The sequence below is a fragment of the Ceratotherium simum genome, chromosome 26 (genome assembly GCF_057802395.1).
Source record: "Ceratotherium simum simum isolate JZ-2026a chromosome 26, ASM5780239v1, whole genome shotgun sequence".
In the NCBI taxonomy this organism is placed as follows: Eukaryota; Metazoa; Chordata; class Mammalia; order Perissodactyla; family Rhinocerotidae; genus Ceratotherium; species Ceratotherium simum.
In genome coordinates, this window is record NC_141925.1 from 3,052,560 (window position 1) to 3,074,943 (window position 22,384).

The 22,384-nt window shown below is 42.3% G+C and overlaps 1 protein-coding gene across 1 annotated transcript; it reads left to right on the forward strand.

Moving 5' to 3' along the window:
- The first annotated feature begins 19,595 nt into the window (after positions 1–19,595).
- LOC101391681 (olfactory receptor 1F1-like) lies at positions 19,596–20,541 on the forward strand. The gene is given in 3 exon segments (XM_014793396.1): positions 19,596–19,899; positions 19,902–20,432; positions 20,435–20,541. Coding segments are annotated over 3 exon segments (942 nt in total).
- The last annotated feature ends 1,843 nt before the right edge of the window (positions 20,542–22,384 follow it).

Consider the following 22,384-nt stretch of genomic DNA (forward strand, 5'->3'; position numbering starts at 1 on the left):
GGTCAATCATGAAAGTTGGGTCACAAAAATGCTCACAAAATTAGTTTTGAAACTCAGACAAAAGAACAGCAGAGTAGAATATGAGGACTAAAGTGGGTAATAACATTTCAGGTGAGACTCAGAGGCCCGGGAGGGCACGGGCCCCAGAGCATCTAGAAATGGAGCAGCGCAGAATGGGAGGACCGTCTGTGAGCATCCTGATTGGCTGTCCGACCTTAGGGGGCGGGGTCAGCCGAGCAGTCTTTGATACCAGGGAAACAAAGCAACGTTTGTTTTTCTCTCTGCGTGGACCAACTGCTCCTGCTTTCTTCTCTTGCTAGTAACCCCTTCCACGTCTTCAAGAGGCCGGTCAAATGCCACCTCCTCCCTCATGATGCCTCCTGATTTTCTATTCTGGTTCTTGAGTTCTATTTTTTTTTTTTTTTCGGTTTCCTCTTCCCCTCCACAAAGGCTTTCCACAGATAACCAGACCCTCCATGCCCAAATTCACATACTATTCATCTTGCACTCCAGTGTTTAGCACTGCTCCTAGACCAAAGGCAAGACTCAAATCCAGCTGAAAGAAAAAAAAATGAATGAATGAATATTGCCTTAACTTTTAATTTGGATATTCTTACTCAAGAAGGAATTTAAGAAATTTTCTCACTTAAAAAATGTCATCTTTGTTATTTGACAGGTAATACCTACACACTAGAGAATACCAAAAATTATAAAGAAGAAAATTAAAATAAGCTGTAATCTTGCTGCTCAAAGATAACTGCAGTTATACACTCATGAATATAGTTTTAGAAAAGTTGCTGCAAGCTTTCCATATAATTTTGTGTTCTAATTTTCCACTTCCTTCTTCCCATGTCAGTAAAATTATTAGAAATGTGATTTAATGGCTGCATATTTTATTCATTCATGGACGCAATATAATTTATCCATTCCCCAACTCTGAACAGTTTCAAGTGTTTCTGTACCATAAATAACGCAACTGCACACTTCCTGGTGTATAAATCTTTGTTTGTGTCCCTTAATGCCACAGGTAGCATTTCTGACCTATTTCTCCAGCTTGAAATAAAAATTAAGGTCATCATTCCTTTTTTTTTTCATTATTTCTGCCCCACCCAACCTGTCAATACTAGCAGGGGGTCCAGTACCACCTTCTCGGTGTCAGTACACCCCAGAAGCTCGTTCAAAGGAGTCAGCCACGTCCCCCACCAGGTGGAGAGAGAGACCGGAAGTTGGACACACCCATGGGCATGATTGCGTTAGTTGCTAGCACACAGTGTAGCTCCTGAACCTTGATCTAGTTTGGTCTGCTGGAGCCCTGTCTGCTGCAGCATTGATGCTCATGGCCCACATTCCTTTGGGGGCCACAGTAGGACCCATCTATGGCCTCAGGTCACAGCTATCTGAGCTCAAATTTACTTTATCCACCATTAAAGTCTGACTCTGAGCTATGGCAGTTACACCCACAGGGGCTTCCAGCTCCACTGTGTCAAACCAGCTCTGCCCATGAATACCTAACTCAGATTTACCCTTCTACCTTTGACATCCCCTTTGGATCCTTGGGGACTCTTTGTGTAGACGGAAGTTCAATCAGGTTTGTTCTAAGGTATAGCTATATCTGTGAAATAGAATTCAAATAAGTGTATATGAAGATGGTAACATTTGGATACTTAATGTTTTTATTTATTGGTCGATCTGTAAAGTCTTATAATTAACATTTCAACTATTTTCTTTCTATATATTAATAGGTTTTACGTTTTGATTTGATGTTTGGTTATGGAGGGCATACAGGTCCATGAATGTTATACATACATTATGGATTGTATCTTTTAGTAACAGAAAGTTCTTTCTCCTCTTTAATTTTTTTAAAGCATACTTTGGTTAATGTTAATATCACTAGCTCTACTTCCTTTTGGCTTGTGTTGGCTCATTCTCTCAGACTTTCTGAAATAGTTGACTTAGATGAAGGGTTCTTTCCGTGTGTGTCAGGATCTTCTTCTTCTTCTTTTTTAAAGCTTCTAGAACATGAGAAAAAATTAGAGTACAACCCCACACCTGCAAAGAATAGTCAACAATGAATGCCTCCATCTTCCATTCACTGTTACAAATCAACCAACCAACAAACAAAACTTTATGAGTATAAAATTAATACAGGTTTGGTGGGAGACAATTCTCCATGGGTCTCTTGCTTTTCTGCACATTTTGTGAGCAGACTCTTTGACTGATTTTGTTCTAGACCATATCTTCAGGGATGTTTGTATAACGAACAGCCTTAGAAGATAGAAATGGTGTGTCTTTCCAAAGCAAAGGGCAGGTTTTTCACTGTCCATTATAATAAATATAAAATGTCTCCTGGGACAAGGTCATGCAGGCTTACTCCCAATTACAAAAGATTTGACTTCCTAAGCTTTGGTATCCTCCCCTCTAACATACCCACTGTGTATGCAGGTACCACTTGGCCTTATTCACATCATTCTGTGGGAACTGGGCCTTAGGGAACTGGTGTAAATGCTGATACTCTGGCTCCTGCAATTGCTGCGAGTAATAAAGTCCTTTGTCTCTGACCCGGGAGTCTCATGTTTTCTGCCACTCTCCATGAAACTGGCAGACCAGCTTGTTAACTTGCAAGTCGGGTAAAATCTCAGACTCGTCACAGTTCTCAACACTGCTTATTGAAGAAACTTTTTGTAAAATGCAGGAAGTTACCAAGAAGAAAGAAAAATATCTAAAAAGCCTGTATTCTAATTTGTGTGTGTGTGTGAGGAAGATGGTGCGGAGCTAACATCTATTGAAAATCTTCCTCTCTTTTTCCTTGAGGAAGATTGTCCCTGAGCTAACATCTGTGCCTATCTTCCTCTATTTTGTATGTGGTATGCCGCCACAGCATGACTTGATGAGTGCTATATAGGTCCGCGCAGCAAAGCTGAACTGTGAAGCCTGGGCTGCCAAAGTGGAGTGCGCAAATCCAACTACTACGCTGCTGGGCCGGCCCCTGAATATTTTTGGGTCCCACTTTTTCACCTAAAATTTAATTTACAGTGATACTCTGACAACAAGAACAGCTGAGCCATATTGGCTGACCAAGACACATATGCTTAACTACCAGGCTTTATTGCATTTATCATATTATAAGATATATTTGGAAAACCTCAATATTTTCTTTAAAAAATAATTTTACAAAATATAGTTGATGCCATCTAGTTCTTTCCTTAATTTGTCTGTTTCATTGGCATTGTTTACCACTAGGTTCTTGTGGTAGAATGAATTGTGAATCTCAATCCTTCACTCCCTTGTAGTACAATTACATGTCCATGTCCTTTCCATGGCCTCATGGCAGATGGAGTGCCCTGACCCTTGACTTGGGGTTTGGTCGCATGAATTGCTTTGGGCAACAGGATGTCAGTGAAGATGACGTAAGGAAAGGCTTCAAATGGGCTTGCACAGTTGAGTTTGCTCTCCTTCACTCCAGTGCTCCGCCAGGAGAACACGCTCTGGATGCCTGCTGCTCCACCAGCCTGAGACCCAGGAGGACACAAGAACAGCTGACGTGAGCCCAGTCCAACCAACCCAAACCATCTGGTGCCAAGCCCAGATGTGCCACAGTCTGAAGGTCAATCAACCTGCAGACCAATGAATAGAAAGTTATTGCTTTTGTAAGCCACTGAGGTTGGGGAGTTTTCTTACATACTATCACTATGATAATACATTATGATTTGTTTTATTTTGTTTTGTTTTTTTTTTGAATCTTAGGTCTTGGTTTCTGAGACACCATTTTCTTCTTGTTCCTTGATTCTTTCCTGGTTACCACATTTACAGATCACATTTGCTGGCTTGTATTCTTCTATCACCTCATTATACGTTATTGTCCTCATGGGTTTTATTCTCAGATTTTTTTTTGACTCTCTCTCCCTGGACAATCACATTCAATCTCATAGCCTCAAATAAATTTATGTATTTTTGTGTGTGTGTGTGTGAGGAGGACTAGCCCTGAGCTAACATCTGATGCCAATCCTCCCCTTTTTTCTTGAGGAAGATTGGCCCTGAGCTAACATCCATAGCCGTCTTCCTCTACTTTATATGGGACCCCGCCACTGCATGGCTTAACAAGCGGTGCCTCGGTGTGTGCCCGGGATCCGAACCTGCGAACCCCAGGCCGCTGCAGCTGAGCGCGCGCACCTAACTGCTTGCACCACCGGGCCGGCCCCCTAAATTTATGTATTGATGACTTCTGAACCACGTGAAGCCAGACCCTGAACCAATAGCACTCAGAACTGAGTGCTGGAAATTGGGAGTGTAGGTGGGATGGGCACATCCCATCTCAGCAACTCAATGAACTGATTGCAAATGTGATCCTGCCTGGAGCGTTATTTTGTCACATATCTGTCAGACCTCCCCTTGCATGTACATCCATGATGTCCCACTCCTGAACCCCTCCACTTGGATGTCTTCACACCCAACATTTGCTAAATGGAACACATCATCTCCCGACTGCCACCATCAGCACCACAATCCACCCCAACAAGCACAAACATACGATCTACTGTACTTCTCTCCTGCCTGCATTGCCTCTCTCAGTTAATGGTACCACTATGCTGCTACCCCCCTACATTCTCCCTAATCCCACATATCCAATCAGTCACAAAGTGCTCTGCATTCCACCTCCCTATCATTCCCAATATTATTACCTACTGCAGTGAGTAGAATGTGTCTCCCACCTAAAAAAAACCCACAGGTGTGTTTAAGTCCTAACTCCCAGTATCTGTAAATATGACCTTATTTGGGAGTAGGGTCTTTATAGATGTAATCAAGTTAAGATGAGGTCACACAGGATTAGGGTGGGCCCTACTCCAATGACTGGTGTCCTTATAAGAAGAGGGAAGTTTGGACATAGCTACACAGAGAGAGAACACCAAGTGAAGAGACAGAGACACAGAAGACACTCAGGGAGAAGGTCATGTGAAGGCGGTGGCAGAGACTGGAGTGCTACATCTACAAGCCTCACTAAGGATTGCTGGCACTAAACAATCCTAAGTGATGGAACACTATGGGTTGCTGGCAGCTATAGAAGCTAGAAAAGAGGCATGGAACAGATTCTCCTGCAGAGCCTCCAGAAGGAATCAACTCTGTCAACACCTTGATTTTGGACATCTAGCCTCCAGAACTGTGAGAGAATAATTTTTTGTTGTTTAAAGCCACCTAGTTTAAGGTACTTTGCTATGGCAGCCCTAGGAAACTAATACACCATCCCAATAGAACTACTTGCCTTATCCTTCTCATATGCCCCATACAACCTTCTACTACAGTTGTTTGCATTCTCGTTGGGTCTCTCACCATGAGTATATAAGGCCCTTGAAATAAGGAATAGGTCATTATTCACATTTGTACACTCAGTGTTAGGCACTGAGTCTGGGTTCATGTAAAGCGCATGTCTCATGAATAATGAATAAATAGAAGTTGGTACCCTGAGGGAATTATTTTGTGCTTTTCTCTCTAACCTCCCTACCCAACTAGGCTGTATCTCCATAAGTACAGGGACCCAGTTTTCCAACAGTACCTGGGATGTAGTAGTTGCTCAACAATTATTATTTACCTGAATAAATGATTATATGAATTAATCAATATGGGGAAGTCACTGAAGAGGACGATGAAAAAGTTTCCTGAAGGAATTAATGGTCTTAGCTCAGCTCTCTGCCACCCTGTCACAGCTTCCAAGCCATATCGAAGCCTGATATGTACATTTTAATGTATTTTTTAATAGTTAATTTTTTCCAGAACATTTAAAGTAGTTGCAAAGTTAAAAAGTAGGTACATTAAAACTCACATTGTTTTGAATCCAATATTTTATTTATATCAAAATCCGAATATTTAAACGTTTTACGCGACAAAAATTCCCTCCTTGACCAAACGCTAGTCAGGCCCCTCCCTCTTCTCGACTAGGCTCAACTTTGGCCTAAAAGACTTGAACTAATACTAACAAAGCATTTAATATCTGAAGGCCACATCCCTGGGTTGGCTCAAGCCCCTCTTAAAACGCCTGCCTCAGAAAAATCAAGGCTGTCAAAAGAATTTACTCTTTGTTCCAGTAACACCTGAAGATAGGGCCCTTTGTCTCTGTCTCCATGGGGGGTAGGAGCCTAACCTCCATCAGCGCTAGTTAGCAAACCCAGATGGGTTTCACACGGACCAATCCCCTCTCCCACTTATTGTAATGTTTCACTTCCCGGACTGCTCAAGTCCCAGCCATCCCCCTCCTATTCTCTCATTCTTCCTTTAAAACGCCCAGTCACCTCTGCAGAAATTGGAATGGCACTCAGCTCCTTCCCCTACTGTCAGTAGTTACTGAAAAAAATCGGTTTTCACCACTTTAACTTATGCCCAGCTGTGTTTATCTTTGACACTAGCTTCAATGGAAGCAAACATCAATAATATTTTCAAAATCTACTTCCTTATCTTTTTATTTTTTATTGTTAGGAAGACTAGCCCTCAGCTAACATCCGTTGCCAATCCTCCCCTTTTTTGCTGAAGAAGATTGGCCCTGGGCTAACATCCGTGCCCATCTTCCTCTCCTTTATATGGGACACCGCCACAGCACGGCTTGACAAACGGTGCGTTGCTCCACCCTGCGATCTGAACCTGCGAACCCTGGGCCACGGAAGCAGAGCATGCAAACTTAGCCACTATGCCACCCGGCAGGTCCCTCTTTGTCTTTCTTGGTTTCAACTGAGAGAATTGCCATATTGGACAATTTATCTTGACCAAGTGAAGGTCTTACATAATATTAAATTAACTTCCATCTTACTGATCTTGTCTTCAAAATTTCAATTTTGTTCAAAGAATTTTTGCGTTAATTTTGCCTTTTAAAACACATTGCATTGAAATATTATTTCTCTTGATTACTCAGCTTTCTGGGCCCCCGTAAGTTTTGCACTTACCCCTCCAGCCCCCTCACCCCCACCGTGCCCGCTGCGTCCGGAGTCTTCCGCACACAGGAAAATCTCCCCAGGTCGGTCTGCCACGCGCAGGCGCAGCGAGTGAGGCGCAGACCCGGCGGTACCTCTTCCCGGAAGCGCTGCACCCACCCTCGAACGGGACCAATCAGAGGCTGCGTCTCCTGGCTCTCCTTGCCCCACCCTTTGCAGGTCCTTCTTCAATCCTTCAACACTAGGGGCCCATTTTCCTCGCCGCGTGCTCCTGGTCGTTAGATAGGAGGGAGCGGGGCATCAGCCCTGCGCAGTCTCCCAGGGAAGTGTGGCGCCGTCTTTCACCGGAAGTACCGCGGGCTGTGAGCCCCAGCGTGGAGCGGAGGTTCTGCGTTGCGGGAAGTGGCTCTGTCTCTTTTAGCCCAAAGTGACATAAAGATGGCACTCGGGTTGGTGCCCGCCAACCTGGGCAACTGGCGGGTCCCATGAGCCTTCCACATTCCACCTGGTCCCAGTTCTTTAGGTTTCTGCCCCATCTGTCTGCCCTTCTCGGTTAGGATCGGTCACGAGATGATCTTGAATATCTCCTACTTCCACGGGCTGGGACTGTTGGAGGTCAAGATCTAACTTCTAATCTGGATATCCCTTCAAAAGGCGAGGTTGGCTGGAGAGCCAGCAGCGCATGAACAGGTGTAGGTGGCTCGGACCTTATCAGAGTAAGGGCTCCTCTTACTCCAAGGCTAAGCTCTTGCTACTTAATATGATCCGAGGACCAGGCATTGCCTGGGTGATTGTTAGAAATGCATAATCTCAGGCTCCATCCCAAATTTCCTGAGCCAGACTCCACTTTAACAACATCCCTGGGTGATTTCTGTGCACGTTAATGTTTGAAAATCGCTGCTTTTAGCTCCCCTAGATTTCTGGTCTAGGAGGCAATGTTGATGTATGTGTTTGGTTCTGCAGATGGTGGCCTATACTGCAAACCTAAAGGAGATGTTAAGGTTTGAGCTTTGTGAGTGAGACTCAGATCCTTATGACATCTTTGGTATCACTTACCACTTAATCAAGAGGATATAACAAAATTGATGATGTGCGACAATATAGGTGGCAAACCTATGGTGAGCATGGGTATCTGGGAATGTGCAGAAGCACTCGGGAAAGGGAAACTAGTGTACACAATGAGGCCCTTAATCAACCTGAGTTTGAGAGACTGATAGGATGTGTATTAGGCGTGAATGGATCTATTCATCAACTTGGTATCCCACAAACATCGTTTCTAACCAAGAAACTCACTTTATAATAAAAGGAATGTGGTAGCCAGTTGCCACGTGGGCCCCCCATGATCGTAGTCCGGTGTAGTCCCTTCCCACGTTGAATTGGGTTGACTTGGTGTCTTAATTCATTCAGGCTGCTATAACAAGATACCATAGACTGGGTGGCTTATGAACAACAAACTTATTTTTCACAGTTGTGGAGGCTGGAAAGTCCAAGATCAAGATGCTGGCGCATTTGGTGTCTGGTGAGATCTCACTTCCTGGTTCATGGATGGCAATCTTCAGTGTAACCTCACATGATGGAAGGGACAAGAGAGCTTTCTCAGGCCTCTATTATAAGGGTACTAATCCTTCATGACCTAATCATCTTCCAAAGCCTCACTTCCTGATACCATTACCTTGGGGGTTAGGATTTCAACATATGAATTTTGTGGGGGCACAGACATTCAGTCCATAGCACTGTGTAAGCAATAGGATGTTGTGGAAATGATGGTGCGTGACTTCTGGAGCTCTGTCATAAAAGATATTGTGGCTGCCATTTTGATCTCTTGAATCACTTGCTCTGGGGGCAACCAGCTATTCTATTGCAAGGACATATCAAGTTAGCTTTCAAAGAAGTCCATGTGAGGAACTGAAGCTTCCTGCCACTAGCAATGTGAGTGACCCATCTTGGAAGCCCATCCTCCAGCCACAGTCAAGCGTTCAGATGACTGAGCCCCTGCTGACAGCTTAACTGCAATCTCATGAGAAGCCGTGATCCAGAACCGTTTAACCTGTCCCACAGAAACTGCGTGAGGTAAATGTTTACCGTTTTAAGTTGCTAAGTTTGGGGCTAATTTGTTACTTGACCATAGATAACTAACATAAGGGAGAAGGCTGGTGTCCATGGGATTCATCGGTATTTACTTCTCACCATCACCAGGAGAAGTTGACCTTATGGAATAGAGAAATGGTGTTTTAAAGACTCAGTTTTGGCACCAGTTGAGGTTACCCTGTGAGGTTAGGGTGCTGTTTTACAGGACACAGTGTAAGTTTCGTACCAGTGGACAATATACGCTGAACTTTCTCCCAACCAGTTATTTATAGGGCAAGGACACAAGAGTTAGAAATGGGCATGTCCTTTTGTAATACAATGATATCCTTTCAAAATTTTGCCTCTTTTATCAGCAAAACTGGGCTCTGAAGAGACTTCTTGCTGGCCAATTTGGGCTCCTGGGTAATCTGACTGAAAAGAAGACTCTAAAATTGTTATGACTTTGACTATCAATAGAAAATAGTTTTGCTGCTACACAATGGTAGCAGAGAGGATTATGAATGGAAAGATCTCCTTGAGAGGATTCTGGAATTGCCACATCCAGTGATGCCAGTTAATGGAAGGCTAGGACCATCTTATATGGGCAAAATCATAAGCAGGTCAAATCTTTCAGACATGAAAGTTTAGGTTATTATATCAGATTTTAAAAACCTTAGTTGAGATGCTGACTAAAGACAAAGGGAACAGGAATTAGATTGTGGATAAGGAAAATTATTAATATCGACTAAGAGTTCATGGCTACCTGTGGACATGAAGACTACGTCATCCAGTCATATTTCCCTCCTTCCTTTGTTATGCATATATTTATGTATTTTAATGAGCTAGCTGTCTTTTTCTTTTCTCTCCCTTTATCCCTCTGTTTTACATACATGTCGGATATGTGGTTATTGGTTAGCTTTCAAGTTTGATTCAGAAGTTATAGAATGTCATGATGGGATCATGATTGAGATTCTCGTTGTCGACCTGGATACAGTCACTGATGGGATTTTGTGTTGTTCCCATATTGTGAGAAGGATAGTTGCATTATGTTAGGCCAGAGAATTTCTCTTCTCCTGAAGGGTAAATTGGTAAGAGGGATATGTGTTGTTGTGTAACTGGAGGGGTGGGTTCTAGTGGGCATTTATCATGCTTTTTGGCTTCCCAACTTCTGTGACCCCTTCCAAAGCCTAGGTAATCCCCTATCTCATAATTTTGGGAAAATGTCCAGTTCTTCCTATATAGCAGAAAACCCTGAATAACATCTCCCAGCCCCTCTTGCAGCTAAGATGTGGGCATTTGACTACTCATCAAGTATCTTTTGGGTTTGTTTTATATATTTTTTTTTATTGTGAAATTTTTGTTGTACATTATTGTTTATCAGTCACCATACAAGTGCATCGCTCCACCCCTTGTGCCCACCACCCCCCCCACTCCCTAGCCCCTGGTAACCACCAAACAGTTCTATCTGTCCGTGTGTTGGGGTTCATCTTCCACATATAAGTGAAATCATGCACTGTTTGTGTTTCTCTTTCTGGCTTATTTCATTTAACATAATACCCTCCTGGTCCATCCACGTTGTTGCAAATGGGACGATTTTGTCTTTTGGTATATATATACCACATCCTCTTTATCCAATCATCAGTCGAGGGACACTTGGGTTGCTTCCATGTTTTGGCTATAGTGAATAATGCTGTGATGAACATAGGGGTGCATAAGCCTCTTTGTATTGTTGATTTCAGGTCTGTTGGGTAGATACACAGTAGTGGGATAGCTGGATCATAAGGTATTTCTATTTTTAATTTTTTGAGGAATCTCCATACTGTTTTCCATAGAGGTTGCACCAGTTTGCATTCCCAGCAGCAGTGGATTAGGGTTCCCATTTTGCCACATCCTCTCCAGCATTTGTTACTTTTTGTCTTGGTGATTATAGCCATTCTAACGGGTGTAAGATGATATCTTAGTGTGGTTTTGATTTGCATTTCCCTGATGATTAGTGATGTTGAGCATCTTTTCATGTGCCTATTGGCCATCTGTATATCTTCTTTGGAGAAGTGTCTGTTCATTTCCTCTGCCCATTTTTTGATTGGGTTGTTTGTTTTTTGTTATTCAGTTGTGTGAGTTCTTTATATATTATGGAGATTAATCCCTTGTCAGATATATGTTTTGCAAATATTTTTTCCCAGCTGGTGGGTTCCCTATTCATTTTCATCCTGGTTTCATTTGCCTTGTAGAAGCTCTTTAATCTGATGAAGTCCCACTTGTTTATTCTTTCTTTTGTTTCCCTTGTCTGAGTAGACATGGAATTCAAAAAGATCCCTTTATGGCTGATGATGAGTAGTGTACTACCTATATTTTCCTCCAGGAGTTTTATAGTTTCAGGTCTCACCTTCAGGTCTTTGATCCACTTTGAGTTAATTTTTGTGTATAGCGAAAGAAGATGGTCTACTTTCATTGTTTTGCAAGTGGCTGTCCAGTTTTCCCAGCACCATTTATTGAAGAGACTTTCTTTTCTCCACTGTATGTCCTTAGCTCCTTTGTCAAAGATTAGCTGCCCATAGACATGAGGTTTTATTTCGGGACTTTCAATTCTGTTCCATTGATCTGTGTGTCTGTTTTTGTACCAGTACCATGCTGTTTTAATTACTATCACTTTGTAGTATGTTTTGAAGTCAGGGATTGTGATGCCTCCAGCCTTGTTCTTCTTTTTCAGGATTGCTTTAGCTATACAGGGTCTTTTGTTGCCCCATATGAATGCTAGTATTCTTTGTTCTATTTCTGTGAAGAATGCCCTTGGGATTCTGATTGGGATTGCATTGAATCTGTAGATTGCTTTAGGTAGTATGGACATTTTAACAATGTTTATTCTTCCAATCCAAGTGCATGGAATATTTTTGCATTTCTTTATGTCATCATTGATTTCACTCAGTAATGTCTTATAGTCTTCATTGTATAGGTCTTTCACTTCCTTGGTTAAATTTACTCCTAGATATTTTATTCTTTTTGTTGCAATTGTAAATGGGATTGTCTTCTTGAGTTCTCTTTCTGTTAGTTCGTTGTTAGTATATAGAAATGCAACTGATTTCTGTAAGTTGATTTTGTACCCTGCCACTTGGCTGTAGTTGTTGATTATTTCTGATAGTTTTCTGATGGATTCTTTAGGGTTTTCTATATGTAAGATCATGTCATCTGCAAACAGCGAGAGTTTCACTTCTTTGTTGCCTATTTGGATTCCTTTTATTCCTTTTTCTTGCCTAATTGCTCTGGCCAGAACCTCCAGTACTGTGTTGAATAAAGTGGCGAGTGGGCACCCTTGTCTTGTCCCTGTTTTGAAAGGGATGGCTTTCAGTTTTTCCCCATTGAGTATGATGTTGGCTGTGGGTTTGTCATATATGGCCTTTATTATGTTAAGGTACTTTCCTTCTATACCCATTTTGTTGAGAGTTTTCATCATAAATCAATGTTGGGTCTTGTCAAAAGCCTTCTCTGCATCTATGGAGATGATCATATGGTTTTTATTCCTTGTTTTGTTAATGTGGTGCATCACATTGATTGATTTGCAGATGTTGAACCATCCCTGTGTCCCTGGTATAAATCCCACTTGATCATGGTGTATGATCTTTTAAATGTATTGCTGTATTTGGTTTGCCAATATTTTGTTGAGGATTTTCACATCTATGTTCATCAGGGATATTGTTCTGTAGTTTTCCTACTTAGTATTGTCTTTGCCTGGCTTTGGTGTCAGGGTGATGTTGGCCTCATAGACTGTGTTGGGAAGTGTTCCATTCTCCTCTATTTTTTGGAATAGTTTGAGAAGGATAGGTATTAAGTCTTCTTTGAATGTTTGGTAAAATTCTCCAGAGAAGCCATCTGGTCCTGGACTTTTATTTTTGGGGAGGTTTTTGATTACTGTTTTAATCTCATTACTTGTGATTGGTCTATTCAGGTTCTCTATTTCTTCTTGATTCAGTTTTGGGAGGTTGTATGAGTCTAGGAATTTATCCATTTCTTCTAGATTGTCCAATTTGTTGGCATATAGTTTTTCATAGTATTCTCTTATAGTCTTTTGTATTTCTGTGGTATCTGTTGTGACTTCTCATTTTTCATTTCTAATTTTATTTATTTGAGCCTTCTCTCTTTTTTTCTTGGTGAGTCTGGCTAAGGGTTTGTCAATTTTGTTTATCTTCTCAAAGAACCAGCTCTTTGTGTCATTGATCCTTTCTACTGTTTTTTTAATTTCAGTTTCATTTATTTCTGCTCTGATTTTTATTATTTCCCTCCTTCTGCTGACTTTAGGCTTTGTTTGTTCTTCTTTTTCTAATTCTGTTAGGCGTAGTTTGAGGTTGCTTATTTGGGCTTTTTCTTGTTTGTTAAGGTGGGCTTGTATTACTATGAGTTTCCCTCTCAGGACCGCTTTTGCTCCATCCCATATGAGTTGGTACAGTGTATTTTCATTTTCATTTGTCTCCAGATATGCTTTGATTTCTCCTTTAATTTCATCAATGATCCATTGGTGGTTTAGTAGCATGTTGTTGAGTCTCCACAGCTTTGTCACTTTCCTGGTTTTTGCCTTGTAGTTCATTTCTAACTTCATGGCATTATGGTCTGAAAAGATGCTTGTTATGATTTCAATCTTCTTAAGTTTATATAAGCATGTCTTGTTTCCTAAGTATGGTCTATTCTTGAGAATGTTCCATGCGCACTTGAGAAGAATGTGTAATCTGCTGTGTTTGGATGGAGTGCTCTGTATATGTCTATTAAGTCCATCTCATCTAGTTTTTCATTTAGGTCCATTATTTCCTAATTTTTTTCTGTCTGGATGATGTGTCCATTGATGAGAGTGGGGTGTTAAGATCCCCTACTATTATTGTGTTGTTGTTAATATCTCCCTTTAGGTGTGTTAATAGTTGCTTTATGTACTTTGGTGCTCCTATGTTGGGTGCATATGTATTTAAAAGTGATATGTCTTTTGGTGGAGTGTCCCTTTTATCATTATATATTGCCCCTTTTTGTCTCTCATTACCTGTTTTATCTTGAAGTCAACTTTGTCAGATATAAGTATGGCAACCCCTGCTTTCTTTTGTTTGCCATTAGCTTGGAGTATTGTCTTCCGTCCTTTCACTCTGAGCCTGTCTTTGTCTTTAGAGCTGAGATGTGTTTCCTGGAGGCAGCATATTGTTGGGTCTTGTTTTTTAATCCATCCCACCACTCTGTGTCTTTTGATTGGAGAGTTCAGTCCATTTACATTTAGGGTAATTATTGATATATGGGGGCTTGTTGTTGTTATTTTATCACTCTTTTTCTGGTTCTTTTGCATTTCTTTTGTTTCTCGTCCCGTGTGTTTCGGACTACCAATTTAGTTTGGTAGTTCTGTATGAGGGTTCTCTTAGTTTTCTCTTTCTTTATCGTGTGTGAATCTGTTCTGATTATTTGGTTAGTGGTTACCATGAGGTTTGTATTAAAAATCTTGTGGATGTGATAGTCCATTTTTTGATGGCCTCTTATTCCCTTAGACTAAGTCGATTTGACCCCTTTCCTCTTCCTCTTCTAAGTTATTGTTGTCACATCTTATTCCTTCTTGTGTTGTGAGTTCGTGTTTAACATGATGAGGTTATATTTATGCTTGGTGCTTACCTTCCCTTGATCTTTGGTTTTATATTTAAGTGTTTGATAATCTATTTTGATGGAGGACTGTAATTTTTCTGGTTTTGTCGACCTATTTTCCTCCTGTTCAAAACTTTGAATCCCCTTTCTCTTTTTTCCATCAGGGATGAGGGTCTTCTTGAGCACTTCTTGTAGTGGGGGTCTTGTGGCAATGAACTCCCTTAGCTTTTGTTTATCTGGGATAGTTATTATTTCTCCATCATATCTGGAGGATATTTTTGCTGGATAGAGTATTCTTGGCTGAAAATTTTTGTCCTTCAGAATTTTGAATATATTGTTCCACTCTCTCCTAGCCTGTAAAGTTTCTGTTGAGAAATCGCCTAAAAGCCTGATAGGAAATCCTTTGTATGTTATTTTATTTTATTTTTTTGTCTAGTTGCCCTTAATATTTTTTCTTTGTCATTGACTTTTGCCAGCTTTACTACTATATGCCTTGGAGAGGGTCTTTTCATGTTGATATATTTAGGAGATCTATTTATTTCATTCACTTGTATTTCCAGCTCCTTCCCCAGGTTTGGGAAGTTCTCAGATATTATTTCTTTGAACAAGTTCTCTCCTCCTTTTTTCCTCTCTTCTCCCTCTGGAATACCTATAATCCTTATGTTGGATTTCCTAATTGAGTTGGATATTTTTCAGAGAGTTTCTTCATTTCTTTTTAGTCTTAGTTCTCTTTCTTCTTCCATCTGGAGCGTTTCTGCATTCCTGTCCTCGATATTGCTAATTCTTTCCTGCATATTGTCAGCTCTGATGCTTAAGGCTTCCAGATTTGTCTTTACCTCCTCTATTGTGTTTTTCATCTCTAAGATTTCTGATTGGTTTTTTTTTACAGTTTCAATCTCTTTTGTGAAGAAACTCCTGATTTCATTGAATTGTCTGTCTATGTTTTCTTGTATTTCATTAAGCTTTTTTATGATGGCTATTTTGAATTCTCTGTCATTAAGGTTATACATTTCTGTGCTTTCTGGGTTGACTTCTGGGTGCTTGTCATTTTCCTTTTGGTCTGGAGATTGAATATATTTTTGCATGGTGCCTGTTGGTGTTGGCTTACTTTTCCTCATGGTGAAAATATATGGTCGCAGTTTCCTCTTGCTGCTGCTGGGTGGGGGTCAAGGGCGGTGTATTCTGGCTTGCTTCAACCTGCAGGCACTCTCGTCTGCCCCTGGCTGATCTTAGGCATGGCTGAGTGGAGGCTGCTGGGCGGGAAGCATGGGAACAACTGGAGCTGGAGCGTGGGAACAGCTGAGACTGGAGCACAGCTAGGCTGAAGCAGCTGGGGCTCGGTTGTGGGTGGGTTGAAGCAGCTGCAGCTGAAGTGCCAGTGGGCCAAAGAAGCAGGGGCTAGAGCGCTGCTGGGCCGAAGAAGCTGGAACTGAAGTGCTCTGGGCTGAAGAAGGAGGAGCTGGAGTGCACTGGGCCAAAGAAGGAGGAGCTGGAGGGCCACTGGGCCAAAGAAGCTGGAACTGGAGTGTGCTGGGCCGAAGCTGCTGGTGCCAAGTCAGCTGGAGCCTGAGCACAGGCCAAGCCGAAGCCACTGGAGCCAGGGGTTGAGGGGGCGGTCAAGCCGAAGGAGCTGGGCCATGGCTTGGTCCAGCCAGAGCAGCTGGGGCTATGGCATGGTGGGGCCTGAGTGCAGGGGCACAGGCTTGCCCCACTGCTGGTCAGGCTGGGCACCTGGGGGCCACCGCCCATGGGGGTGGGTCGTGGTCACACTGCCCCTGCCCGTGGGGCCCAGGCACCTGGGGGCCACTGACCCTGGGGATGGGGCTGAGCTGAAGCACTGCTGTGCTGAAGTGCCAGTCGGATGGGCTGGGTGGGGGAGGGGCGCTTACTTTCACCTCCCCAATCTCAGAGGTTTCTCACTTAGCTGTCGCTCTCTGCTTTCCTGAGGGGCCAGCCTGTTGAAACTACCCTTGCAACAGTTCCACTCTCTCCGCAGGGGGATCCCCTCAGGCTGTGAGGGGTCTTGGAGAGTACCGGATTTCACGTGGCGAGCCTCCCCTCCCCCTCCTCTGGGAGCCGCAAAGCCTCAGTCTCTGGGTCGCAGTCCTTGGGGAAGGAAAAGAGCTCCTCTTATCCCCTTCCACTTCCTATGGGGATTCCAGCACCTCTGTCCTCAGGTGTATGGCTGCCTGGGTGCCTCAGATGTTCCCTGTGTTGTGTGAATAGCTTCTGTTGGAATGTGAATGTCCTTTTTGTTGTGTCTTAGAGGGGGAGAGTTGAATGGGGGAAGCTCACTCTGCCATGATGCTGACGTCACTCGGGTTTGTTTTGTATTTTGTTTTATTGTGTTTTTGTTTTTTAGGAAGATTGGCCCTGAGCTAACATCTGTTGCCAATCTTCCTCTATTTTTTTGTTTTTTTCTCCCCAAAGCCCCAGTACCTATTTGTATATCGTAGTTGTAGGTCCTTCTACTTCTTCTATGTGGGACGCTGCCTTACCATGGCTTGATAAGCGGTGAGTAGTCCATGCCCAGGATCCGAACCAATGCATGAACTTAACTGCTATGCCACTGGGCCAGCCCCCTCATCAGATATCTTGACTCAGCCTTTGACACAAAGAAGGGGAAACCATGAGGACTTTTTCTAGCAGTGGCAGCCATTGCAGCAAGATGGATTCCAGGGCGACAGTGCTACTGGTGGCATTTCATGTCAATGATAACTGTGTCAAAGCCATGAACTATAACATTCATACTTGGAGGCAGCAGGAACATAGGTATACTAATCAAACCAGTTCTGTGGCAAGATTTGGGGCCATTGTAGCTGGTGTGTGACCTTCTGAGCCTGGTTCTCCAGATGCTCCGTGCTTTTGAAAGGTATGACTGTCAACTTAAAAAGCAAAGCTGCCTGTTATTTTATCTCAAAATGAGTTCATTCAGAAATATCCAAGAATTGCAAATGGGGTTGTGCATGCTACGGAAAACTATAGGCAAATCCAGAAAAGACAAGAGGGGAGCTGCTTTTATAAAGAAAAAGGGGGAGTAGAGAGTGGCTGTTCTAAATAAAGTCCACTGGGGGGAAAGTAGCAGCTCATGGTGGCAACACCTTTTCATTGGCTGAGCTGCAGTATTTCTCATTGGCGGGGCATTGCCAGGTGGGGAGAGAAATCTTCCTTCAGTAGTAAAGTAGTTTTACTTCCTGTCCAAAATGCAAGCGTCCCTCCCTTCCTGATTGGTATAATTGACGATGTGTGATAGGGTGTGAGAGCACCCCCCTGCAGGACCTCTCAGCTCCAATTTAGTTAAGGTTTCTTTTATTAATTTCCACACCATTATCACTTTCATGAAATCCTTTTCTGCTTAACTCAACAAGACTTGGTTTTTGTTATTTGCAACTAAGAACTGTGAGTGAGGCCACAATATAGCCAATCATCAGAAAAGGACTTGAACCCTGAACTGGACAGCCATCAGTACCCTCTCCAGCTCATCTCTACTTCTCTCTCTGTTTGCACTTTTTGTCCTTCTCTGTAGACTTCTGCTTCTCCATTTATGGGGCAATCAGGAGAGATTACAAATGCCTGAATTTACCTGTCCAGACCAAGTTATACTGAGAGTGACCCACAGGCCCTCAGCCTCAGTTCCAGGTTCCCTAATCCAATCATGAATCCTCACTGGGCAGGAGGTGGTAGAGTATAAGTTGGGCTGCTGGAGCCCATGCCCCTGTGACTCTATGGATTCAGGGACCATTCTTAGGAAAAGGTGATCCACTGTGAGCTGGGAAGACATCCCAAAAGAAGTCTACTCTAGGCGCCTGGAGTTTCTCAGTCATGGCATGCTGTGCTCTCTCTCATATCTCTGCTCCCAATTACAAACAGATTATCCTTTACAACAAATGCTTTAAAGGACTCAGCACAACTGTGTAATGCTACACACCACCCCCCAGCCCCCAGCATCCTTATCTGCAAATGCGTTGCTAACTCTACACAGTAAATGACCAGATATGAGAGGAAAAAAGGGGTTCACTCAAATAACACTGCAATAACCCCAGTTTCCGAGCTAAGAAAATAGGAAGAAAAATCTTTTAACGACTGAATTTTCAAATACATAAACATGAGTCCAGATCAGCAAGGTGATGCAATTTGAAGTCTCAGGGAATTTTCTCTGGGACTTGTCCCCACCCGGATTGCTTTATCTCAAAGTTCTGACCCCGGAGTTGGATGATATACTTTGTCATCTTTGTTGGGTCCACAGGACCAGGAAAAAAGTGAGACAATTACTCTCTGCTTTTCTCTAATGATGTTCTCAGGGAATCTGGTCCCAGTGGCCATGGAAGCTCCTATACATACTGTTTCTAATTCCCCCATACATCCTCCCTGCACAGAGGTCTAAGGCCTTGACCCTCTGCTCCTCACTTGCTCAGGACCTACCTATATTTCCAAGACTTTCCAAACCTTATAATAAAGAGGAGCATTGGCCTGTTCCTCAAAGGTGAAGAACACTTGATAGCAGCAGCACTAATTTCTCCCAGGTGAGATTATAACAATGGGGATGTCAATACTTGTTTACTAATGAGTGAAGATCTTTGAGAATCTCCTTTGTTAAATCTTCCAGATCCAGGGAGAAGCATTAAGAGTCTTGAATCCATCAGCTGGAGCTTGAGATAAACCCAGTAATAATCAGCTGTTTCTCTTGTCTCTAAGAGCTACTAAGAAGTAGAAGAAAGCCTGGGAATGTTTAAAGAGACATACATAATGGCAGAGAGGGCTGAGTATGTGCCTGTGTGTTGTATTTATGTTATATTTGATACAATTTAGACAAGGAGTCCAGTGGGACCAGCATCATCTAGGACTGGGAGTTGGAAGTTGAGGGTGTAGAGACTAAGGACAGATCCTGACCGAGCAACTCTAATACAGGTTTTGTTAACACGACCATGGCTGGAGCTTGGATTGTTGCATCCACACCCCTAGCTTCTAGGTTTCTGACCTCTGCCTCTCTTCTCTGCATCTGAGTCCAGGCCCATGGGAGTGGCCAACCAGTCGAGTGTCTCCGAGGTCCTCCTCCTGGGGCTCTCCAAGCAGCCCCAGCAGCAGCAGCTCCTCTTCATGCTCTTCCTGAGCATGTACCTGGCCACGGTCCCGGGAAACCTGCTCATCCTCCTGGCCGTCAACTCCTGCCTGCACACTCCCATGTACTTCTTCCTCAGCAACCTGTCCTTCGTGGACATCTGCTTCTCCTCCACCACAGTCCCCAAGATGCTGGCCAACCACATACTGAGGAGTCAGACCATCTCCTTCTCCGGGTGTCTCACACAGATGTATTTTGTTACATGTTCATGGGTATGGACGGTTTCCTCCTGGTGGTGATGGCCTATGACCGCTTTGTTGCTGTATGCCACCCCTTACACTACTCAACAAAGATGACCCATCAGCTCTGTGCCCTGCTGGTTACTGAGTCATGTGTCATTGCCAACCTGGATGTCCTATTGCATACTTTGCTGATGGCTCGACTCTCATTCTGTGCAGACAACGCCATCCCCCACTTCTTCTGTGATGTGACCCCCCTCCTGAAACTCTCCTGCTCTGACACACACCTCAATGAGATGATGATTCTTATCGAGGCAGGGCTGATAATGATCACTCCATTTATTTGCATCCTGGTATCATATATCCTTATCACCTGTGCTGTCCTGAGAGCGCCATCCACAAAGGGAAGATGGAAAGCCTTCTCCACTTGTGGCTCCCACCTGGCTGTGGTTTCCCTCTTCTATGGCACCATCATATTTCTGTATTTCAACTCTTTATCCACCCACTCCACTGAGACAGATGTAGCAGCTGCTGTGATGTTCACAGTGGCGACTCTATGCTGAACCCCTTCATCTACAGTCTGAGAAACAAAGACATAAAAAGGGCTCTTGGAAAAGTGGCTGTTATGAATTTTTTTTTGCTCAATAATGAAATGGGCTAAGAAAATCACAGAGGGAACTAATTTCTAAGAAAACCATGTTTGTTTCTTCTATTGTGCAGAATGTAGCATTTGTTTTTTGTAAGAGAATCATCTACTATCTATCTTGGGAGAACAAAACTTGATACTGCCTCTTCAGGTTAAAGATGGAAAGAGAGATCCTTTTACCAAATAACTTGACTATTCCAGCTGTCAATGCCCTGCAGCCAAAACCTGGGAACACTCCTCTTGTTGAATAAGTTGAGTTTATTACTCATTATAACAAGGGAGAATACACACCATGGGGGAATAGTGAGGCATCTCATCTTAGTAGGAAGGTGCTAGAAAGGACTTATTAAAAGATTTGGGCTTGTGTGAGGTGATTTTGGTGAGGATTTAAGGAATTGGGTTTTTGCTCTGGATTAAATGCCATCACAAAGTGGGGATAATTTTCATTGAATAACTTAATCTATTTTATCTATAAGGAGGGAAGACTAGACTGAGGCCAAAGCTGTGATTGGCAAAGAAGTAGCAGTCACTCATATCAGCCCTCACAGGGTGAATTTAGTCATTTTTGTGGCTTGGACAGTGTTCATGTTTTTGTGTTCGGACATGATTACAGAGTGGTCTTGTTCTGTCTTGCTCCATAATAGTCACAGAGTAGCCTTGTGTGATACTGTGAAATACTGTGTGTTTATCAGGAGAGTACCAAGACCTAGCTGTGAGTGCCAGGCCAGCTCCTGGATATCAGGGCTGATTTCTCTTTCTTACAGCAGAGACACAGAGATATGAACACATCTGATGGGAGGGTCAGACTGGTGTTGGGACAGGAAGAGGAAAGGTTCATTCAGGGCTCTAGGATTCCCTAATTCTGCCGCTCATTCAAGCTAGTTATTTTTTATCTTCTTATCTGAGTTTTATGTATCACATGACATTTCAACAAGAATATGGGTAAGTTAGACAAGAAATAAATATCTTCCAAAATCTCAATGCCCAGCCGTGTCAATCAACTGCATCTTTTTTTCACCTTCTGTTCCATTTATGTCAATGCATTAAGATATTTTACATAGATACTAATTTACATCCTGATTTTCCACTTTCATTTTATAATAAAGCTTTTCTAAATTGCTATATAGTTTCCACAATTTTATTTCCATCAAGTTGCTCTAGCAAAATGTATTCACTAGTAATTCTGTTTCTGAATTAAAACATAAAGGAAACTTACTATTTAAAAGTATGACTTTAAATTTATTTTAAAAATCATTGCATAAAATAAAAAATTGACAAATATATGAAACTGGTTAAAACATCACTGAACCAGGATGCTCTGGATTTTGAGAAACAAAGAAGAAAATAGAGCAGTTACCCTAAATTTCAGAGAGATAGGTAAGATGACATCTTGTATGAAAACTGACAGAATTCAGAATCAGAAGCTGTTTCTGAGTTTATCATATGATTTTCTTTTTTATATTTTATCATATTTGTATATTGATATGTTTGCCTAAAGGAATAAATGGTAGCATTTTCAATTTTCAGCCTATGTATCCAAGAATTCTTCATAATAAGATGGAAAGTACCTATTCCTTGAAAGTTTGAAAGAAATCCCCAGCCTTAGTTGTATGTACTTTGGTGCTCTCTTATTAGATACATGTATGTTTATAATTGTTATATATTCTTGTTTTATCCTTTTATCATTATGAAATGTCCCTCTTTATCTGTAGTAACATTTTTTGTTTTGAAGTCTATTTTGTCTGATATTAGTGTAGCCACTCCAGCTTTCTTGTGGCTGCTGTTTGCATGTTACATCTTTTTCCATTCTTTTACTTTCAACAGATTTGTGTCTTTGAATCTAAAGTATGTACCCTGT